Source organism: Lycium barbarum, chromosome 7, assembly GCF_019175385.1.
Source record: "Lycium barbarum isolate Lr01 chromosome 7, ASM1917538v2, whole genome shotgun sequence".
NCBI lineage: Eukaryota > Viridiplantae > Streptophyta > Magnoliopsida > Solanales > Solanaceae > Lycium > Lycium barbarum.
Window position 1 is genome coordinate 112,933,190 of NC_083343.1, and position 24,340 is coordinate 112,957,529.

Here is a 24,340-nt window from a genome sequence, read left to right on the forward strand (position 1 = left end):
CTTCAGGTATATCTGAGTATATCATCCTATAATTTGACATAGAATACTAAAAAAACACAAACCAGCAAACTTCAAATTCAATTATCATACTATACTCCTATTTCTCAAAACATGCAGGCCACCTTTCACAAGAGAAACAAGATATTCAGGGGAAAAGACGAGTAAGAACATGCACTGTAAGACTCAAAGAGACCAGGCATTAACTACAAGTTATACTGCAGAAAAACTAAACAGACCAGTATACACTGTTAAACACTAACCTATGACCACAAGACCCATTTCAGCAGCACATGAGCAGTTGAATGGAAGAAGAGAATAAATGGAATTCATCGTATCTTGGACAAAAGAAAACATAGCATAGATAAAAAAAAAATCAATGGGGGACGACTGGAACAAAACTTTAATGCCATGTCCCTTCGGTTTAAGCCAACCATGGAGACTATTTTCATAAAACTCAACAGGTCACCTGTATGGGTTTAAAGTCGCTAAACTGAGCTTTTGAATGCTTAGACTCTTTTGAACCCATTCTGATTTTTGACAATACCAGAACCAACAGCAAGTTAAAGGTGCCAACAGACAGTATTTTGATCAATAGCCATGAACAATTTTAGGCAATTATAAGACTTCCCTCATATGTATTATGAAAATCCCAAGTAGGAAAAGAATGCAGAAGATGGAGGAAAGGAATAGAAACACATACATGTCATTCAAACTTATAAAATAGTAATTGGCTTTTGACTTCAATTATCATGAAGAATATTAAACAGATTCAATGCTCAAGCACCTCAACCCATCATATACTAGTTAAAACAGTCAGAGAGCAACAACTAAACCAAACACAACCATAGTATCCAGTACTGCCTAAACTAATCTAAACACAGCAACAACTATACTAATAATTAAACAGCAAACCAAGACCAAACAAGAAACTAAAAGAACCTACATACAGAAAACAGCAAGAACTGTAAAAGAAAAATAAAAGACAGGAAATAGGTTTACCGACCTTTTGTGGGTGCAGTGAAGTGGGGCGTCGGAGGCCTGAATCAACTCTCCGTTATGAACCGATTCGAAACTCGACTCGAAAATTAAAATGTTTTTGTCGCATTTAAAGTTCTCTTGTCAAACCACGACGAAAGTTAATCGAGTTGTGAAACCTTAACCTTTCGTCACAAATTTCAGGTTTCAACAAAGTGTTTTTCTGATTTGGAGGGTTCAAGACCAGATTTAAAAGAAAAGACTTTGTAACAAAAATACTCGTGTGTTCCAATCAATGTGTTGAATCCCCATGTATAGTGAGCAGTCCCCGATTGTTGTCTTTTTTTCTTTTCGGCTGAACGATTAAGACAACATTTATAGGTGCAAATCAAACCTAGGGTTTCGATTTTGGCGGGATTTTGAAAGTGAGATAGCCGTTTGAATGTAGGGTGTCACGGGTTGAAATGTTTTTTTGGTTTTTCTCTGTATAAAATCATATTTCAAAACAACAGCTTGGCCTCTTGTGTTGACCGTAGCTACTAGCACGAAAAAGGGGTGGCAAATATCTGCTATGGCTAAAGGGAAGCTGTATTTTTGCTAGAAATGGAGGAAGACGACGAGAAAGAGAGCAGAGGGAAAGAGAAAGAAGAGAGAAGGGGTCAGGCGGCGTTAGGTTTTGGTTGAAAGGTTTCATTAGTTTAGAATGGTCAAAAGAAAAGTGGGTCGGGGCGGGTGTGATAAGGTAATGGGCTGGATCGGATGGGTAGTGGGCTGATTTGTTTTCTGGGCTGCTCGTTTGGGCTGGTCTTAACATGAGCTTGGGGCTTGATTTTGGACCAATTTCTTCCTTTAATTAATTCCCTTTGGGCTTCTTAGTAATTAATTTCTACAACTTCTAAGTGACTAACTTGTACATATATAATGATGATAATTAGTGATTAGTATGTATAAAATAAAGGTTTAATAAAGTATTGACTTATAATTAATTTAACGAGTCCAAATCCGAAAATGAAGTGATGGCGAACCATAAAAAATTTGTGATAACATAATGCTAGTAATGTTAATAGTAAAATAGTGAAAATGAAAGTAACGATATTAATAGTAGTAGTAATAAAAAATAATAGTGAAAATAAAGTGTTTAGCTCGTCAATAAATTTAGAAGCCTAAAGAAATAAATAGGAATAAAAGAGGGACGAAATTGGGTGTCAACACCATGTTGCATCAACACACAACCTAGCCCAATGCCTGAAGCATCGCAATAAACAACATAACCTTCCAATCCCTCTGGAAGTGTCAGGACTGGGGAAGAAGTCAATCTATCTTTTAACTCTTGGAAACTACGTTCGCAAGCATCTGTCCATTGAAACTTTGCTGATTTCTGGGTCAGCTTTGTGAGTGGTGCAGAAATAGAAGAAAAACCTTCAACAAATCTCCTATAATAACCTGCTAAACCCAGAAAGCTACGAACCTTCGTAGGAGTTGTGGGCCTTGGCCAAGTCTTCACGGCCTTAATCTTTTGGTTATCTACCCGAATACCATCGGCTGCAACAATGTACCCCAGAAATGTCGCTGAGTTAAAAAAAAACACACACTAAGAAAATTTTGCAAACAACTCTCGAGTTTGAAGAACTCTAAGGACGGCACGTAAATGATCCGCATGTTCTGCCTCGGATCTAGAATACACCAAGATATCGTCGATGAATACAATCACAAATTGATCTAAGAAGGGCCTGAACACATTGTTCATCAAATCCATAAATAATGTCGGTGCATTAGTTAGCCCAAATGACATTACCTGGAACTCAAAATGGCCATATCTTGTTCTGAAGACTGTCTTAGGGATATCTTTCTCCCTAACCCTCACTTGATGATACCCGAACCTTAAATCTATCTTTGAAAACCATTTGGCACCTTGTAATTGATCAAATAAGTCATCAATCCTCGGAAGAGGATATTTGTTCTTAATCGTCACCTTGTTAAATTTTCGATAGTCAATCCACATTCTCAAGGAGCCATATTTCTTTCGAACAAACAATACGGGTGCTCCCCACGGGGATGAACTAGGCCTAATAAAGCCTTTCTCAAGCAACTCTTTCAATTGCTCCTTCAACTCTTTCAATTCTGCGGGAGCCATTCTATAAGGAGGAATAGATATAGGCTTGGTGTCTGGCAACACATCAATAGCAAAATCAATTTCCCGCTCGGGAGGAAGGCCTGGAAGCTCTTCCGTGAACACATCCGGAAACTCATTTACTACAGGAACTGACTGAAGAGTCGGCGGTTCAGCTTCTACATCTTGAACCCGAACTAGATGATAAATGCATCCTTTCGTGATCATTTGCCTTGCCTTTCGATAGGAAACAAACCTAGATTTTGGTGACGCAGTATTCCCTTTCCATTCTAAAACTGGTTCTCCCGAAAATTGGAAACGAACCATTTTCATTCTACAATTAACATTGGCATAGCAAGAAGCCAACCAATCCGCACCCATAATAACATCAAAGTCTACCATTTTTAACTCATGCAAGTCAATCATAGTACGATGGTCACAAACCACAACTATACAGTTTCTATATACTCGGCTAGCTATTACCGATTCACCAACGGGTGTAGACACCTCAAAAGGTTTGATCGACTCCAGTTCGACTCTAAACCGGCCCGCAATATACGGAGTAACATATGACAATGTGGAGGCTGGATCTATAAAAGCATATACATCATGAGAAAATACCGATAATATACCTGTGACCACATTAGGAGAAGACTCAAGATCTTGGCGTCCAGCCAAAGAATAAATACGGTGCTGAGGACCGCTAGAACTAGGGACTCTCCCTCTGCCTCTACCATGGCCGACTAGTGCATATGAACCTGGCCCCATAGGGCGTACAGATGATGAAGATCCGGCTACCGACCCTGAAGGCTGGGTCTTACCTCTACCACTAACTGAGGGGCAATCACGTATAATATGGCCGGGTCGACCACATGAATAGTAAACCTCTGAACCCGATCGGCACTGACCCCAATGTAACTTCACACACTCGGAACATCGTGGTACGGGTGGCCTCGCCTGACCCGAATCACCTCTGAATTGAGATCCCAAAAAACTCTGACTCGGCCCGGAACGAGTAGATCTATCGAATCTCTGGCCTGAAAATCGTGGAGGCACTAGTCATAGAATGACCTGAATGCCTAGAAAACTGCTGTCTGTGCCTGCCTCTGAACTCACTCATCAGACCCGAAGATCTGGCCCTCTTGATATGTCCCCTATCATGCCCACGCTTACTTCTTTGTTGTTGTAGGCTTTCTTCTAAATTCTGAGCATGGGCCTGAATGCGTGAAATATCCATATTGTCCTGAAGGGACGCAGTCAAGAACCTATCCATCAAATGTAGCCCTAGGCCTTTCACAAATCGGTTTACTCGGTCACCCATATCCGCTACTATGGTCAAAGCAGACCTGGCCAAAGAATTAAAGCGGAGACTATACTCTAAAGCACTCATGCTACCTTGCCTCAAATTTAAGAATTTATCAGCTCTAGCTCGCCGAACCTCTGGAGGCATATAATGTCGGAGGAAAGCATCAACAAATTCTTGCCATACTGGGAGAGGCGCATTGGCTCCCCGTGAAGCCATCCAAACCGTGTACCAATGAACTGCAACATCCCTCAATCTATAGGACGCTAATTCCACCGATTCGGTGTCCGAAGCATGTATCAAGCGAAACGTCCTCAACATTCCATCAATAAAATTCTGAGGGTCCTCATCCGGCTTTGATCCAAATAATTCCGGAGGGTTCAAGCTAATGAAGTCAACGACCCTTGCACTAACAGCCCTATCACATTGCCCCGTACTTTGCCGATGAGTCTGGCAGCAACCAATTGAGTAAGCAAATGAAAGGCCTCTTTTACATCTTAGCCTGAAGCATCCGGTGGAGGAGCCGGAGGTGCTGGAGCTGGGGCTGAGGCTCTCTCACACTCCTCAGAAATAGGTACTGACTGGGAGGACTGAGGTTGAGCCGCATTCAGGGATTCACTTTCCTCTACAACTGCTGGCGGTGCTCTTTCAACCCACTTTTCTGCCACTGTCTTGCCCTTTTGGGCTGCCGTAGCCTTTCTCTTTACAGACATTTCTGAAATACACAACAAACCATTAAGGAAAAAGAAGTTCTTATATCATAGCTCTATCGCACGATCTTATGAAGAAAGAAGGTCATTCATTCCTAAAAATGCCCGCAGCCTCTTGTTTATAAGTGTGGCGCGCAACACACCCATAACCAAGACTCTACTAGACACGGCTCGTAGACACACCCTAGGATAGAACTGCTCTGATACCACTTTTTGTCACGACCCAACCGGAGGGCCGCAACGGACACCCGGTGCTAGCCCACCCGGGCACCCCTTAGCATACATTCACATTCACATCTAGGTGAGCCACATATTAAATCATACATTCTATCCATCAAATTTACTAATCCTTTTGGACAACCAATACATTTATATCATCATTTGTAACTATGCCCATATCAATGTACATAAGCCGACGAGGCTAACAAAATGATATCCAAAATATAGGCCGACAAGGCCAAACACATCTAACTATATACACATGTCTACGAGCCTCTAAGAAGAGTATGTCATATCATATAGGCGGGACAGGACCCCGCTATGCCCATAAATATATCCACAAAAGAATAAGTACCAAAAGCTTTAGCTCCGAAAGAAATGGAGCTTCACTATGTAGTCCCTGAGTACTGTAGCTATGAATCAAGTCTGTCTCCCTGGCCACCTGCGGGCATGACACAACGTCCACAAACAAAAGTACGTCAGTAAGAAGAATGTACTGAGTATGTAAAGCATGATCAATATCATTATAGAAGCATAATAAGCGACATAAGAGATAGCATAATATGGAAGATAGTAGTATCATCGTGATAAGCACTTACTTGCTTTTCATGGGGACTTTCCATTTCCAATGTGAGATTGTGTACATACATCCGTATTCGTATCCGTACTCATATCTGTACTCACTTACATTTCGTATCCATAATCGTATTCATATACATATTCTTATTCGTATTCGTATCATGTTCGTATTCATACTCATATCCATATCATACACATATCCATATCATATACATATCATTTACATAGCAAACCCGACCACGAAGGTTCGGTGTTTCACGTACCCGACCATGGTTAGGCTCGATTATCATACCTACCTGGCCAACCAAGGCTCAGTGTTACACGTACCTGGCCCTACCAAGGCTCAGTATTATCCGCACCCAACTGCAGTGGTGCGCGCGCATCGTCATATATATATATATATATATATATATATATATATATATATATATATTCTACTCGTTCATATAAGCTCGGGGTTTCATAATAGCCATAAATAGGCACACATACATATAAGCTCATAGGCATCTTTAGCATTATTACTACTATCATCATCATCATTATCGTCATCACCGTTATCGTCGTTCATTGCATCTATCCTTATAGGATTATTCGTCATATGAGGAATTTAGTACAATCGTAATACATATCAAGAATTATAAGCTTTGTAGCTTTTTGAAGATAGAATCATTTGGAGAGCATCATAGGCTCATAGAAGAATAGATATTTGGCCAAAGAACCATGCCTTATGAAAGAAGGGTTATCCTTACATACCTTTTCCGTTCAACTATTCTATCACTTGCACGTTCTCCTTCAATGCTCACGTTTCTACCTTTATTAGAGTTATATATGTAAACACTTACTCGAGATCTCACTTATCTCACTTATCAGATTCCATTGTGGAAGACACAATTTTTTACTATCATTAGAAAGATCGATAGCTAGCATACATGACTAAAGCTAGAGAAGATTGGACAGCATCTCCTTTATTTATATGACTTCCTCCATATCATATATCAACTCCCAAACATCAATAATACATTCACAACATCATAACAATAGTCTTTATTTAACTACATTATCCATATTCCTCAATTCTCTTCAAGTCATCCATATCCATGGTCATAGCACACTATTACCTTCGCTCATATAAAATGTCTATCCCATATTCTCAAAATCATTTAGAACATGATTATATTCATAGTATATCAAGAATCATTACTCAACCCAAGCTATTACTAAAAAATGACACTATTCCCATATTCAAGACCCATTTTCTATATCCTTTTACAATCCAAGTGTTTCAACTTTCAAATACCTTAACCAACATGGAAATACCATAAATCTTACCTTAGATGGTGTAGGAATAAGCTTTGGGTGGAAATACTTCACTTGAGCAAAACCCTAGTTTCACCCCCAATTAGATTTCTTGACTTGGATGATCTTTAATGAGTTTCTTACACTTGGTTTGCTTAGTTTGATGAAGTAGATCATAGATTTCACTTGTGTTCTTGTAAATGAAGAGTGAATAGGGTTTCTAGAGAGTTCTTGAAATGTGTATGAAAAATGAAATGAAACTAATGACTTGGTCCCTTTTTAATATCGGGAAAAATCTGATCTGTCGGGTAATTATACGGACACTTATATGGTCCACATAAACTTATACGGTCCATATAAGTTACCCTGAAATCGCCCCTCTTTCCACTCGATTTTGTGACCATTTGACGGCACTTTATACGGGCCGTATAATTTTATACGGTCCGTATAAGTGACCATAAAATATCCTCTTCAACACCTTGCCTCTGTGACCATTATACGGCACATTATATGGCCGTATAACTTTATACGGTCCGTATAAGTGACCGTATAACTCATCTTTTCACTGATCTTTTTCTTGTCACTTCGTTTGATCTCCAATCCTTAGGGAACCTTCTTAGCACTTGTTTATCACCTCATTAATAATCTAAGGGACGTTATAACTCTTCTCCAAAGCATCATTAAATCATCATTAACCCTTTACTCATAATTCCTTCTCGATACCTATCGTATGCCTTGTCTTCTCTTGGCAAACTTTCTTCTCTTATCTCGAATGCCTTTGAAATCTTAATTAGGGTCATCAAACGTCATTCCTTACTTATTAAAATATCGCATACTCGTACTCTTCGTTAGTCTATTCACTGTGCATCAACGGAAAATTTTCTGATGTGTAACATTTTCAAAATTGCGGAAGCTGAAAATCTATAACGTTTACAGCCTTGCAAGGACTACGTGTTGACCGGTTTGAGTTTTCTTATAAGATTTTGGAGGAATTATGCCTCTCAAGTGGGAATAATTCTCAAAATTTATGATAAATTGATGCTGAAGTTTTACAAAGATTTTCAAATGTATCGATAAACAAATATTTTTTAAATACTTTCAAATGCTCCTTATGAATGCTTTCAAATGTACTGCACATGCATTACACTACTACTTTCAAATGCTATGCATAAATGCTTTCAAATGCACTTCACATGCATTGCATAACTGCTTTCTAAGGCTTTGCATGCTTGATTTAAGAAACACTGCACACGCACTGCACAAATACTTTTAACTGCTCCGCATAAATGCTTTCAAATGCACTGCACAAAAGCTTTCAAATGCATTGCATCAATGCTTTAAAACGCACTACATAATTGCTTTCAAATATATTGTACAAGTGCTTTACAAATGCGCAATTTCCAAAAGTGTCATTACCATGAATCGCATGGCTTGAAACACCTCATTTTCATCAATCATTAGGTTTTAAATGAAAACCTCATTATGCCGGGTTAGAAAGCCTCATTATCATCTCCGGTTTAAGGCCTCATTTTCATTAATCATCACCGAAAGGCATTATTTTCATGAATCATTGGCCTAAAACCCCATTTGCATTAGCCTTTGCCATGGCTATCATTTTATTAAATCATTTCAGCTCACATGGCCGCATTCTCATAAGTTAACGCTTGGGATGTGTCATTTTCATGTGTTTATTTTACGTCGCTTTATCTTCGATATTTATTCACTAACTTTTTATTTAGCTCAAGTTTCGCATGAGCTTTAGCGCAACGTGGACTTATTTCTTCGGCAGTGAACTGAGACAATTTATTGGGAAGGATAATCAGACTTCCCAACAAAGGTCAAGGGCCTACCTCAAACTTCGCTCCGCCATTCTGCTTACGTCGACAATTCGATCATCGAGCTCGCATGTATTCATGTTCCAAAATTCTCAAGTTTGATATATTTCCTCAATCATAATACCAGTGTCATCATAATTCGGCACTGGGCAATATTCTTTTAAAAAATATTTGCACCAATCGTGATTCCTCATTCATAGGTGTCGTAGCTATCCCAAAACTACACATGGCCTGATTCTCGTGCAACCCGAGCTATGTAGGCAACTCGGAGATCGGAGTTCGGCCACAATTCTCTCAAATTTTCTTTATCCTTATAGTCTCCCAAATTCTTTTAGTCGGGACAAAATGGGCTACTAAGTCAACGTTTTTGCCTGAAAATTCTTTCATCATTACCGACCAAAAAGGGACAAGTTGTTGACACCCAATTTTGTCCCGCCTTTCTTCCAACATATTTATTTACACTTCTAATACTTTTGACAACTTATAAAATAGCTATTTATTACAATTATTAGCTTTCTATTAATATCGTCGTTCTTCATTATCCAAATGTAGTCATTTCCTGTCATCATCATCATCATTATTTTCATTATATTGCGATCACTTAATATTATAATCGTCATGATCACTTTTAACATTTCTATTTGTCGTCTTAAGCAAAACGCATCGCATTTATTTTATACAATTAAACTATAGCATTTATTTACTTTTAAACTTTTAAATATTATAGCACAACTATTACGATATCATATGATTTTATTTTTTATTTGAATACTAATAAATATATCTTTATATTTTTATATTAAGCAATATTTTGATACATGTTAATTTATAATTAAATAAACAGTGTCTTTCATATTAATTTAGGAGCCCAAAAAATATAAGGAAGAAAGCATCTTAAGTCCAAGATAAAAGACTTCATACTAGCCCAATTCACATACAATCGGATCAGACAATTCAGCCAACTCTAACCCAAAACATGGCCTAAACGTTTCAGCCCATCCATCCCAAATATCCCTAAACATTTGCAAACCTAATTTCTACTCAAAATCAACCGCACACATCCCTTTCTCATCCTTTTCCTCTTTCAAGCAAAGCTCCAATATTCATCAGCCATGGCAGAGCATTGTCCTTCCATTTCCGAGTAAGAATTGTCACCTATAACATCCCCTCATACCTCCGCTCTGATGGGGTCAACACAAGAGGCCAAAACACTTCTGAAATTTATGAGAAAATCAACTCTAGGATATTCAATTTTGATTTCAAACGACAAATTCATATAGAAACACCGCCCCCCACCCCCCCCCCCCCACCCCCCACCCCCAAAAAAAAAAAAAGAGATGAAAGCATAGTTGTTTCTTCCTCCTCTAAATATTTGCTTCAAGTTCGTCTTCGGACAAGGTTTTTGGCCGCCTCTCCCTTCTAAACTTCTCAAAATACCCTGTTCGATAGTAATTATTTTTCAAAATATCTACCCTTATAAATCACCTTTTTCTTTCCTGTCCATTTTTAGCCGTTGGAGAGACTTACTATAGTTTCACTATCAACTATTGCTTTAAGAATTTTGAGCCGCCACTTGATGCTTAGAAAATACTCTCATCTCTTTCAAAGTTTTTCTTTCTGTCTCAGTAAACTTTAGCTGTAACAGAATCATTTGGAACTCATTCGTGTTGAGTTTTGGATTTGTTGATAACGAGGGAGTAGGTTCGATACCGTCGACACCCAATTCACTGCACCCACAAAAGGTAATATTCGAGCCTTTCTGTTTTCTCCTCTTTTATTCATAGTGTCGTATTGAAAATCACGCTTTAGGCTCGCAGTGGTATTTAATTGTGCTCACAAAATTCTGATAAAGATGTCTTTAAAAAATTATGTTATTAGGAACTCATTTTATGTTCGAGAGGACACGAAGCTGCAGTAGTAACTTTAATTATTCGAGTTTATAATTTTTGTATGAATGTGGATATATGCTCCTAGCTATGTTTGCTATATTTTCTTACACACTTTAGAACTTGTGCGATATGGCTGTTGTGTTTCTTTCTCATTACCCACTGTAGATGTACTGGTTTAAGGTTACCTCTAGATATTCATATATCTGCCATTGCTTTGGATGAAATTTTAAAAATCTAAATTTGTGCTTCCGTATGTGCTTAGTTTAAGTCAGTAATATGAAAGCCCTACTCTACAAGTTATGAATCTGCCATGCCATGTTAAAATAAGTGACTCTTCCTCTTATTATGAGTAGTAGTAATTGTTTGGGCTTGTATAAAATACAACAAAATGTAGACAACACGTTAGAGTTACTTTGTGTTTTACTAGATCGATATTTAACCCTGAAGTTGAACATATGGTGTGTTGATGTTCTTGCACTAAAAGTCTTACCTACGCACTAATCTCTCTGTTAATAAAAGTACACATCTTGCTTGGCAAATGTAAGTATAGCTTAGGGAGCGAGAATCGAGATTAGATGTATTGTTTTACTCATCCCCGCACTAAAAAATGAGGGAAAAAAACTCTACTGTTAAGTATTAATGTACTCAAAGTACTTAGATATTTTAATCATTCATAGGACTTGAATGTCTCGTTTGTAGAATAGATTGAGACGAGAGAGTATGTCTTCATCGATTGTGTTCTATGCTTTAATACTTCTTGGAATTGCTGTTTAAATGTCTAAACTCTTTCATGCTTTATGGATGCTTGTTCTAAAGAACTCGTGTACGAACCGAATGTGCATATGATTCGCTCTGTTTTTTTTTTTTTTTTTTTTTTCATTTTGTTACTGTTTTAAGAATCACATTTTTCTAATCCTTTTCATCTTTTCCTTTTGTTTACATGAATACCGGAGCCGAAGTGTTATATCCCGTATTTTTTTAACGTCGGATTATTTGTAAGCTGAGGTGGGGCCCACGCGTCAAGATTTTTTTTGGAACATGTGACAAGTTATATGAATCACATATGTAAAGTTAAACACAACTCATGAAGGAACCTTAGGCCAAATCAAAGTGGAAGCCCTCCAAACGAATATTTTTAAGAAAACGTTTTCGGGTGACTTGACTTTGAGGGGCAAAAACGGTATTATAAGTTTGGAATTTGGGAAAATACCAAGAAATATAAGTTGTAGATAATTGAATTAGCTTTCCAACCATAGGTCGTGGGTTCCCAGGTGACGTCGGTACAAGGAGATATGGACGTTTTAAGGTCGAAAGGTCAGTGGGCTAGGCCCAACTCGGGGCCAACCGAGTTAGGCCCATGACAAAAAAAAAAAAAAAAAAGGAAATTGAGGCCCAAATAAAGGGGGTGGCCGGCCATGGCTTGGCAAGCTCATGAGATTTAATTAATTTTTCCATGTGCTAATTAGATAAAAGGGGATCATTATCATAGAACTTTCAAGAAAAATTTAGAAGGAGAAAAAACAAAAGAAAGGAGAGCAAAGCAAGAGGGCCATTCGGCCATCTCCAAAAATTTTTGCCCCTTTGAAATATTGTTCCAAAAATTATTTTCTTGTGGTATTCCTACTAATTCAAAGGTCCTTTACAACTTGGTGTAGTTATTTTGGAGGAAAGGGCACTTGTTTCATCAATTTGACAACTTGGTCAAGTGAAGAAGATTGGAGAAAAAGGTAAGAATTAATTCCTTTTTATTATGTTATGAAGGTTTGTTTATGTTGTAGAATGTAAAAATGAGAAGAGTTTATGGAAATATGGAAGTTTGCAAAGTGGGTGTGTATATATGTAGGTGGCCGTATATGTATATTGTTGTATAGATAATATGAGTTGAATTCTATGTTGTATTCTAGTTGTGGTTGTGGTGGAATTCATATTGGAAATGGAAGTTGAATGACTTTGATTGAGGTTGGAAATATGGAATATAGTCATTTGGTGTATGGAAGTAGAATGGAAATGGATTAATTTTGTTTAATATGTTAGTTATGTTGTTGTGATTCTTATAATGTTAATGAAGGTTAAATGGTTTAAGTTGGTATTGAATTGGAATGTAGAAGATTATGTCACTTTAGAATGATTTTGTGATATTATGGAAATGAAGTTGTTAAGATGTGAATTATGATTATGGTTGATGAAATTGGAAGATGGAAATATGTTATGAATATGTATGTTGAAGATTAGAAGTTTTGGATGGATTATGGTTTTGGTGAAAAATTTGTATACTTTGTATATTTTGTGAATATTTCATAGAAATGATATGAAATATTTCCAAATTGTATTGTAATGATCTTGATTAGTAAATGAATATGAGAAGGTTGGTATTGATTTGAAAATGTGAAGTTGGAATGAAAACTATTACACTATGTTGGAAAGGAGACTAGTTATGCTATATTGTGTTTTGTGATGATTATTGGTATTGTTGTTGGTATGGTTGTTGATATTTGAGCCGAGTTAAATCTCGGGATGTTGTATGTATAGGGGAGATGCTGCCCAAATTTTTGTAGACAAGTATTGGTTAAGATTGAAATCTTAAAGCCTTACAATTAACATTTGGTAATTGTGACCAAATTGTAGATTTTGGCGAACTTGAAACTTGATTTTGGAGACGTGTATGAAGCGGAAAAGGTATGTAAGGCTTCACTTTTCCTTCTTTGGCATGTCTTAGACATAATAGGTATGAATACGAGCCTCGGAGACGATCCTATTCCTAGAAATCCGAGTTTGAAATTAACTTTTTTTTCATTCAATAGAATTGAATTAAGCTTTCCATATCTTATTGAGACAATTGCATCTAACGTCTATAACTTGTCAAATGAAATCGGATTACACTAAAACCTTCATAGGTGTTGTGACTATCCTAATGAGAATATTTCTATGATAAATATGACGAATATGGTTTCATGGTCAAAGATCACGAGTTATGGACTCAATATGAATATGAGAAAATAGAGTTAGTTCCTAATCCTCAATCTTATTTCTTTGAACATGACTCTACTTTCTAAAGACTTCAAGAATACAAGGTGACGCCTTATGAGGTTTGTGATCTTATTATATGTCTTCTCTTAATATTACTCTACGTTTATGGTCTCGCTTTATAGTACTAGTTCCTCCAAGGCGAGACAAAGTGACTATGGTTATTCCATAAGATAATCGGAGGCTACCGATCTTATGTCACTCCGATACGGACACGATTTTCTTTAGGCTCTCATGCATGCTGTTTATATGTTATAAGTATATGTATATGTATATGGGGAAGATTGGAAAAGGGAAGGCGCTATAGACGCACAACCACCTGATCAGTTGGAGTATGGTACATGATATCGTCCCGGACGCGGGATATATGGTTAAATGGATCGGAGCCGACGCCTCGGCAATATGACATGTTCTATTTTCTATATATATGGAAAGAAATGTCTTCCTAAGAAAGTAAAGTAATATATGTATATGGACCGGGCTGCACGTTCTGCAGCAATATGTTATAGTATATGCACATATGGATCGGGCTGCACGTTCCGCAGCGTCAAGCATGCATGGTATTCGCCCAAGGGCACTTATATGCACAGGTTATTTTTCTACCTCATGATATGCTCGGTATTTCTTTGATGTCGTTATCCATGTTCTATATTTCCTGCATGTTATTATTCATGCCTTACATACTCGGTACATTACTCGTACTGACGTCCCTTCTTGTGGACGCTGCGTTTCATGCCGCGCAGGTACACCCAGATGATATGAAGTTATTACAGAGGATGTTCCGGCAGAGTTGGCAAGCTCCAGTTGCTCCCGGAGTGCTGCCGAGTCAGGGTTTGTACGTATGTTTTTCCGGATTGATGTTAGAGACTTTGCAGACAGAGTCGTGGGTATTGGTTATCAGTCTGTAAGCGGCTCCATCAGCCGATATGTCATTCTGTGTTATGTAGTAAATTTTATATAATTACGGATTTTGCCTAAAATTGAGAACGATAAAAGATGGATTTCGAAAGCTTAATATATATTTTACTTTTATCTGATTTTCAGAGTCTGAAGAAATTATGTGTGAAATAAGAATCTGTGGGTTCGCTCGGCTTCGGATACGGGGTCGGGTGCCCATCACACCCTAGCGGAATTGGGGTGTGACACGAAGAGTCTCGGGTTGAGACTCGACGTCATCGCAAAATCTGAAAGTGCATCCACTATACCACTCATATCTCTTGTTCTTTCTCGAAACTCATCCGAACAGAAGAAAACGAAGAGGAGCGAAAGGAAATGACAAACAATCAAATATACTCTTCCATTAGTTGATTATTATGAACATCATACTTGATAGCTTTTATTTTTCTCTTTAGTTGTTACCATGGATACTTGTTGGTTTGTTTTGGTGATTTGTTTGAAGCTTGAGGCATTATGAAGTTAACTGAACTTGAAGCTTGAGGCATTATGAAGTTAACTGAACTGAGGTCTAGACATCTAGGGAAACACCTAGTTATTAATCAAGTCATTTGGCATATAGGATTATCACTTCTAGATAATATTTACTCATTCTATCATATGGAACATAGTATCTAGCTATAAGGACTTTGAATCTATGAATAATTTAGAGTAGGAGCGGACATAGCTTTATTTATGTTATCCCAAGGTATTCAGAAAGATTTTATATTGTTTTTCGTACGGCAAAAAGTAGCTATAAGCTAAGAATTGAATTTTTTTCCCTCTAATCTAGCTCATTTCATGGGATATTTTATGTATCCAAATGTTTTCATAACAACCAGATTTTCAAAGAGTCCAAATGATTCCTTTAAATTTGAGTTTGAGCTTCAACCTGTGTTAAAAAATTTGATATCTTAACGTTTTCCATGTTCTCAGTTTTCCTTAATGTCAAAGGCATTAAAGTCAGATTTTTCTATTTAATAGAGTAAGTCAACTATTGAAAATTGTTATTTAGTTCTAAACACATTTTTACCAACTTTAAGTCCAAACCTTTTCTGTAAGTAAATGCCTTTATCTAGTCTAATAATAGATTCAACCTTTTCTTGCTTCGGAAAATGACGCTTTCAAACTTTTTCTCATTTTTTTTTTCAAGTATCCAACTTGAGAGTCTAGTCTTTAAATTTAAAAAAGTTGAGTTTTCCAAACGCCGTGCAATTTTACTACTTAATTTAAACAAAATGCATTAGCACTTGTGTTTTAATTACATTTTTTAAAGCTTAGTTAATTCACCTAAGTTTGATCGGTAACCGTAATTAACGGATTCTAATGGATGTCTAAGACCTTCCCATTAGGATATTTAGAACCCTTACCTAAAATTTATTAGCTTAGTAAGACCTTTAAGATTGGAGTTTATTTTAGGCATTTACTTAGTCAAAATAGGTGTCCTAATTCACCGTTAAAATAATTAGGTGGCGACTCCTTAAGTTAAATAATTAGGAATCACCAATATGTTGTACTCCGCTTTGACCCGGTTAAAATGGGGTGTAACTGTCATAATACTGAATATTTATCTCTTCTCATATATACACATATGCACTTTAAATTTAATTCTCTGTGTACTTGTGCTTGTTGACTTTTCAAGTTCTTTAAGAATTAATAAATGAAGTATTCCCTCTGTCTCATATTACTTGGCCACATTACTGAACTACTTTTGTATCCCACGTGGACATATGTCATAGTACTGAATATTTATTCTCTCCCCATGTATACACGTATGCACTTCAATATTAATTCTCCGACACATATTTATTTCCTTCGTGTACTTTTACTTGTTCATAAATGAAGTACTCAACATTACTAAAAATATATGTCCAAATTACTTGTTCATTTACAAAACCAAGATAAAATTAATTAAATCTTTCCCATCTTATACTCTCCGTCCCTTATTACTTGGCCACATTACTAAAAATATATGTCCAAATTACTTGTTCATTTATAAAATCAACATAAAATTAATTAAATCTTTCTCATCTTACCCTTAGTAATAAATGTTCTTGAAAGTAGTCAATTTTTATTAGAATGTATTTATTGGAGAGATATAGGGATAAGATAGTAAAATATATCTTTTATTTATGATTTCTTAAGGGGCGTGCAAAAGGGAAAGTGACAAGTAACATGGGACGGAGGGAGTATATATTTTATGATAACATTCCTATTTATTGGTGTAAGTCTCGATAGCCTTCGAAAATGATTTTAAAATGAGTAATTAATGTGAAGGGTAAAATTAATAATAAGAACAAAAATTTCTTTCTCTTGATATGATAGCGTGGACAAGTAAAAGTAAACAGAGGGAGTGACTTTTATCCCCATTTTTCTTCTTTGTCAATACTTTAAACGTGAAGAGAGGACGAACAATAGCAATGCAAATTTATACCAAAAGTTATATAAATTATACACTTTAACCAACTACTTTTTTATCCCACCTGGACATATGTCATAGTACTGAGTATTTATTCTCTTCTCATGTATACACGTATGCACTTCAATTTTAATTCTCCTACACATAACTCGTCCACTTTTGACATTTCACGTTCTTTAAGAATTAATAAATGAAGTATATATGTTATCATAATATCCATATTTATTGGTGTATAGTCTCAATAGCCTCAAAAAATTATTTGAAAATGAGTAATTAATGTGAAGGGTAAAATAATAAGAAGAAAATTTTCTTTTTCTTGATATGTTAGCGCGGACAAGTAAAATTGAAGGGAGGGAGTGACTTTTATTCGCGTTTTCCCTCTTTGTCAATACTTTACTTATTTTACTCTCCTTTGCAGTCTCTGATTATTGTTTCTTTACATTTATAAAATGTATTACTTTATATTTTCATTTCGGAATCAAAATTTAGTGATTTACGATATATAACATATATCTTTCTAATTTTGATTTCTTTGTAACAATTTTTTTTATCTATAATTGTTAATATAAAAAATTATAATATATTTTTTAATTAATTTAATAAAAATATTTTATAAGTTTTGCTTTAAAAAATCCAATATATACAATAATGGTTCTTATGTTTGGATCTGAACAGTTAGTTAATTGAAATGGATATCAACCTATCGGTATATATATAAGATATTAAAGAATTTAAAAGAAAAAATCTAGAATCAAAATATTAATTTTCCCTCATATTCTTACTAATTTTCTTTTTTCACAGTGATGAACAACTTTTACTGTCATGACAATAAAAAAAAAGTCCGACTCTTTCCATCTCAAAGACTTAATTTCATCATATGCTTTTAATTTTTAAACTCCATTTTTTAATTATAACTAAAGTGATGGTACATAAAATACATTTTGTATATGTTGCTATATATAATAACAATTAGAATGTTTTTAAAAGTTATTTTCAAAATACAAACCTTAAAGACTGGTTAATTAAAGTGAACAGACATGTTAGGCCCGCACATCGCACGGGCATGTATTGCTAGTTTTAATACAACCAAAACTCAAGAAGTACGAACACAAACATTTAATACCGTTACCAGCAACCAACCCAAAACACCCTAAAACAAAATACATTTAATCCACCACCACTTTTAAATGGGTCTTTTTGATACCGTTACCAGCAACACCAACCCAAACACCTAAAACATACTCCCTCCGTCCCGTGTCACATTAGAAAAAAAAAGTTTATCCCATAATAAATGTCATTTTAGGAAATCAAGATATAAATTGATAAGTTTTTACAACTCTACCCTTAGATGAAAATTGACAAGTTAAATAATATCTAACTGATGATTGAAAAAACCACATAATAACTTAGTATTGTTGAATTCTCAATATCAAAAGGTTTATTACTTATACATGCTCTAATTAAGAGGAAAAAATAATTTATTTTTATTTTATGAATAATTTAGTAAACTTCACATTGCATTATTAATTTCTTAATATACGTATTTTTTATTAAAGTGACACTTATTATGGGATGGAGGGAGCAATGCATTTAATCCATCACCTCTTTTAAATGATTCTTTTAATATAGGGTAAAGAATCAAATTTGTCTGAACTCTGCGAAATAAAATAGATTTGCCTTCGATAATAGTGGGGTTCAAATATATTCCCATTCAGATGTGTTTGAAACAAATGATTAGTTATGTTATTTTATTATTAATATATAATAAATTCAGGAGTTAATTCCTCAAAAGTTCACTCTAGTCAAAGAAATCACTTTATTTTCAATAAAAATCACTTTTCTTTAGTTTAGGACAATAAAATTACTCCTTTGTTTCTCAAAATTCATACCTACCGGTGTAGCCATTTTCAGGCACCGGAAATCGGATTTGGCATCCCATATTTTCTTAAATGGTTTCTTTATTTTCTTTTGTTGGACCATGCATATCCAGCAAATAAGCTATTCAATTAAGCAAATCTCACCCATTTAATTAAAACTTACCCAGCAAATCTCACCCATATTTCAGCCCCATTTCACGTTTTCTTTCTCCACTTTCACTGGTCCTTTAAGTATCACAGGATGTTGAAGCCATTGCCATTGATGAATATGACTAGGTTAGAAAGTGTAATACTCCGTACTTAACTTGCTTACATGCCCCCGAGCAGTCCGGTGCACAAAGTATTCCGCGTTTTACAAAGCATCCTACGTAAATCATGTAGAACTCTTTTAGCACACATGACATAATGTTCCAGTGAACAAGATCACAGGAACAAAAATGCCCCCAATGAACTTCAACAACCAGAATTTCCATAAATAAACATCAAAAATGTCAATCAAAAACTATTTTCAATTGGGCACCAAACAAACCAGTTTCAGGAAAATGTCCAGTAGATTTAGTAACTGTCAAAGACACAGAAAGAAGAACATGCACAAGCTGATTAATTATAAATCAGTTTAAAACTTCTCTTACAGAATACACAATTTCTGTTGCACAATATTTCATCGGCGATCATCTACATGATAACACCCCTCCTTATGTGATGTCTCTCACTCAGGTAATTAAATGAAAATAAAGGACAAATTTCTGAAATAAAACCAACCCCGCATTATTAACAAGTGAAAAATCGATCGACATCGTTGAAGGCTCAACCCCTGGCAATTATACGATTCCAAGAAGCCTTTTCATATCCCTCTACAATAAAATCAAGAAGCCATAAGAATCACTACATAATTTATGTTACAAACAAACCTGCAGGAAATTTACCTCAATAGTCAGAGGAGATGTGGTAGGATAATAGCGATCAACAACCTGCCCATTGTTATCAACCAGGAACTTAGCAAAATTCCACTGAATATCATCACTAAATATTCCCCAATTGCCTGATTTCAAGAATTTATAAAGCGGAGATGCATTTTCGCCATTCACTTCAATCTAGTTCAAGAAAAAAATACATAGTTGTTAATAAAATGAGACCCCATTGAAATAGTAAATCATGATTCCACAACCATGAATTCTAGAACAGGTAATTTCGAGATGTCATGGTGTCCATTTACAATGCAACTTGACATTATTGCAAATAAGCTAATTGATGGATAAAGGAAATTTTCTATATTTCTCAAAGTATTCTGCCGAAACATTGAACAATGTTTTAAACATTGGCATACATAAGCAGGGAGAGAATGTCTGCTTAAAAGACGATACGCACTACCAAGCAAATCATACATAAGCAGGGGGAGAAGGTCTGCTTAAAAGACGGAACACACTACCAAGCAAATCACCAATTAATAGCTAAAACAATGACAACTATCAGGATTATTATTGTTCTTTCATTACCTTGTCAAAGATAGGAAAGTCTGACTTGAAACGAGTACAAACAAAGTCTAAGATCTGATCGTTGGTCCCTGGTTCTTCCTCACCGAATTGGTTGCAAGGAAATGCCAATATTTCTAGGCCTGTGTTTGAATAAGAAAAGACCTTAACTTTCAGAATCTGAAAGGAAACAATTAAGAGATACACGAAGACAGTGTTACTAATTCTCAAACCACAATGATTCAAACAGTCCAGAAGTTAAGCTTTAACCAAAGATGTCAAATGGTCCATTCTTTGCAAGGACCACCCCTTCCTTCTTCTCTTTAGGAGGAACTAATCCAGGAAGAGAGAGATTAAAGTTATGAAACAACCAGCAAGAGTAAAATGGTCAATTAACTAAAGACACATACCTTGATCTTTGTACTTCTCATATAATTGGTTGAGTTCCGTGTAGTTTGAGTTAGTCATCCCACTGTAGAGCACCAAACAGATAATGGTTAAATAGTTCAATTTGGAAAAATATCGCTTGAACCAGAGAATGTGTAGAACGTATAAGCAGAAAACAACAAGGTTTTAAAGTCATGATTATCTTCTAGACAAAGATATTAAAAAAAGATTCACGCATACAAATACAAATATGATGGGATGAAATTAAATGATTCTACCACTTGGAAGCAACATTCACGATAAGTAGTACTTTTCCTTTGTAGATACTAAGATCTACATCATTTCCCACTGCATCCTGTGAGCAAAGGAGAGAGCATACTGAGTAAAGGAAAAGAGTACCAAAATATTTCAAATTTTTCTTACGAGTTATCTCAGCGTTTATAGGGCCAAGGTGTGCAGAAGGGCTATTTAAACATGGGGAAGAGCTAGAGCCCTGAAGCATGAGGTGAAAGCTCCATGAATAAATAAATAAAATTGAAAAAGCTGCAAATAAGGTGCAGCAAAATTAGTATAAATGTCTAAGCATGTCAGCAACCATTAACGACCAGCCACGAACTGGCCCAAGATTTTTTCCCCTGAGCTGTTAAATGATGCCGTTGATCCTAGAAGATCCTAGCAGTACACTGTTATCATTTACCCCGTTCCTTTATCTTTTTCACCCAAAATATAATGGCTTTCCTATCTCTTTAACCAAAAACTTTCACTGTATAAAGCTTTCTTTCTCTACAGTCAGGATGCTTTCTAATCATTCTCACTAGACCTCTGTTACCATCACCAATCACCATCTCTATCTGTCTTTCATTACAGTACAGTTTCGAAAACTTCTCTCTATTCTAGTTGTGGTTGAATGATTTTTGGATAGTTTCTAGATCATTGCATGTATGGTTCCAGCAAATGTTAATAGAAGGCTAGAAGCTTGTATTTGTATATATTGTCACTACCGTTTAAGAACCTTTAAGATGGAAATGGGAGTTATAAATGGGCAAACTTTGAGTAATAATGAGTGATTAGATAGTAAATTTGAAATAAGGGATAGGACTAAGTGCATAAAAAGGACAATGCAAAGCTATTACATTTATGGAAGAACATTATTTTCAATTCCTGTTCCTCTTATCCCAGTTAGCATGAAAACATCCATTGATTGGTCCAAAGAGTTTTTAGTTCAATAGTTATACAGTCCTAGTTACAACACACAGACTTGACAAAGAGAAATATGAGCCTCTTTATGTTACATGGACCTGGTTAACATAGTCAATCATATCTTGATAAACTGAGCCTCGTAAAGGAATGACAACTGGTTTCAACCATAATGTTTAATTATACAGAACCGTAGATGAATTTTTCACCTCAAAAGGCTCTAGATCAGTACTTCCAAAGTCAATGTGCCATTATACCATCATGCAGAGTCCTAAATTGCACCAAGAAACATGGTTCTACTTACCCAAAGGTGTGTCCTAGTGATCAATGAAGTGAACTAATATATAGAAGACCAGGGTTCAGACCTCGGCAGAGACAAGAAAACGCCAGGTGATTTCTTCTCATTTATTTAAGCATTAGTGACAGAGTTACCCAGTACCTATGATGGTGAGAGGTAACATAGTCTAGATACGCGCAAGTTGGGGTAGACACTACCATTATAAAGGGTGTGTTTGGTATGATTGGAAATGTTTTCCTACTTTACCTTGTTTGGTTGCACTAAATATTTTGGAAAATGTTTTCCTTAAAAATTGGACGGAAAACATTTTCCGGATCAATAAAAACACACCAACGCATCCCCAGCCCACCCTCGTAGTATCCTCCCACCCCCTACCTGTCCACCGCTACCCCCAACTACCCCCAACCCCTGCCTACCCCACCTACCCCCACGCCCTCCGCCTACCCCACCTCCCAGTCTGCTTACCCCACCATCAGAAGTTGCACTCCGAATTCAAAAGCCTCACAGTGTTTTGTTTTAAATATACACAAATGCGCTAAAAATAATATTTTCCAACTAGCATACCAAACACAAGAAAATGAGTAGGAAAATCACTTATTTTCTGAAAAAACATTTTCCGTCACACCCAAAAGTTTACAAGCATGGTTTCAATTCAAACATAAGGTAAATATCACACTTCCATCCATTCTTCCCCTTAAAACAAACATAAACATATGCAACCATGTACTTAATAAGCTTACTGTTGATTGGGAAATATGTAATGAACTTGAGTTGATATTTCCAAAAGAAAAAAAAAAACATTATTTACCCAATTGAACTGAGAACCTAACTAAAGTTGATCCAAAAATAGAAAGGACTAACTTATAATAAAAGATTAAGCAGAATTATTAGGAGCTAACCTTTACAGTAAAGTGATAAACAGATTGGGTGGCCATTGTCTTTGCTGGAATTTATTTGGCTTCAGGTACTCTAAAGTCTAGAATTTAGAACCCCAAAACAAAAAATACCCAACCAGGCATAACCCATTTATTAAGGAAATGTACAAGGTTAAACTAATTAATTTAGTATTTTTCTACTATTAAGAAGAGCCGGTTGGGCTCACTTTCTCTCGTCCATCCCAATTTAATAAATTGCGGGCTCCATATATATTAAACCCCATATATATTAAATAACAACTAATATTAAAAAAAAATTGTGAGCTCCATAATTCTAATATATATATATATATCCGTTCCAATTTAATAAAAAAAAATGTGGGCCACATATATATTAAATAACAACTAATATTAAAAAAATAGTGCAAATTAATAATGTCCAAAAAAAAGTGCCCCCATATTAAAAAATCAAACAATATTCATGCAATTTTCAAAGTATCTCATTAAGTCAATAATGATAGATTCATTGCCACGTGCGTATTCGTAGCAAACACTAATATAATAAAGTTTTAAATACGGAGCACAAACTACAATGTTATATTAATCGTGTTTTGAACATAGTATCCCATATTGACAAAATCAAGCAATATATATAAAAAAAAAAAAAAAAAACTGAATCCCATATTAAAAAAAATAATGTAAAAAAAAAAAGTGCCCAAAAAAATTGTGGGCCCCATAATTCTAATATATATATATAAATTGTGGGCCCCATATATATTAAACAACAACTAATATTAAAAAAAAAATATGGGCCCCATAATTCTAATATATATATATATATATATATATATATATATATATATATCCGTTCCAATTTAATTAAAAAAAATTGTGGGCCCCATATATATTAAACAACAACTAATATTAAAAAAATAGTGTAAA

The 24,340-nt window shown here is 35.6% G+C and overlaps 1 protein-coding gene and 1 long non-coding RNA gene across 4 annotated transcripts; one reads left to right on the top strand and one right to left on the bottom strand.

Moving 5' to 3' along the window:
* Nucleotides 1-10,026: 10,026 nt before the first annotated feature.
* Nucleotides 10,027-15,342, top strand: LOC132603839 (uncharacterized). The gene is made up of 4 exons (XR_009568552.1): nt 10,027-10,769; nt 12,572-12,643; nt 13,542-13,592; nt 14,684-15,342. It is a non-coding gene; the product is annotated as an uncharacterized LOC132603839 (long non-coding RNA).
* Nucleotides 15,343-19,751: 4,409 nt separating this feature from the next.
* Nucleotides 19,752-23,581, bottom strand: LOC132603840 (probable glutathione peroxidase 8). Of its 3 annotated transcripts, XM_060317115.1 has the most exons (7): nt 23,423-23,581; nt 21,307-21,383; nt 21,052-21,113; nt 20,912-20,974; nt 20,666-20,784; nt 20,096-20,263; nt 19,752-20,023 (listed from the first exon to the last, which is right to left on the bottom strand). In XM_060317115.1, the coding sequence occupies exons 1-7, from the start codon at nt 23,456-23,458 to the stop codon at nt 19,991-19,993; spliced, it is 558 nt and encodes a 185-aa protein (XP_060173098.1). In that variant the 5' UTR covers nt 23,459-23,581; the 3' UTR covers nt 19,752-19,990. The 3 variants fall into 3 exon arrangements, with proteins under 3 accessions (XP_060173098.1, XP_060173099.1, XP_060173100.1); XM_060317116.1 differs by lacking the exon at nt 20,912-20,974; XM_060317117.1 differs by lacking the exon at nt 21,307-21,383 and having other exon boundaries at nt 23,423-23,561.
* Between the last annotated feature and the right edge of the window lie 759 nt (nt 23,582-24,340).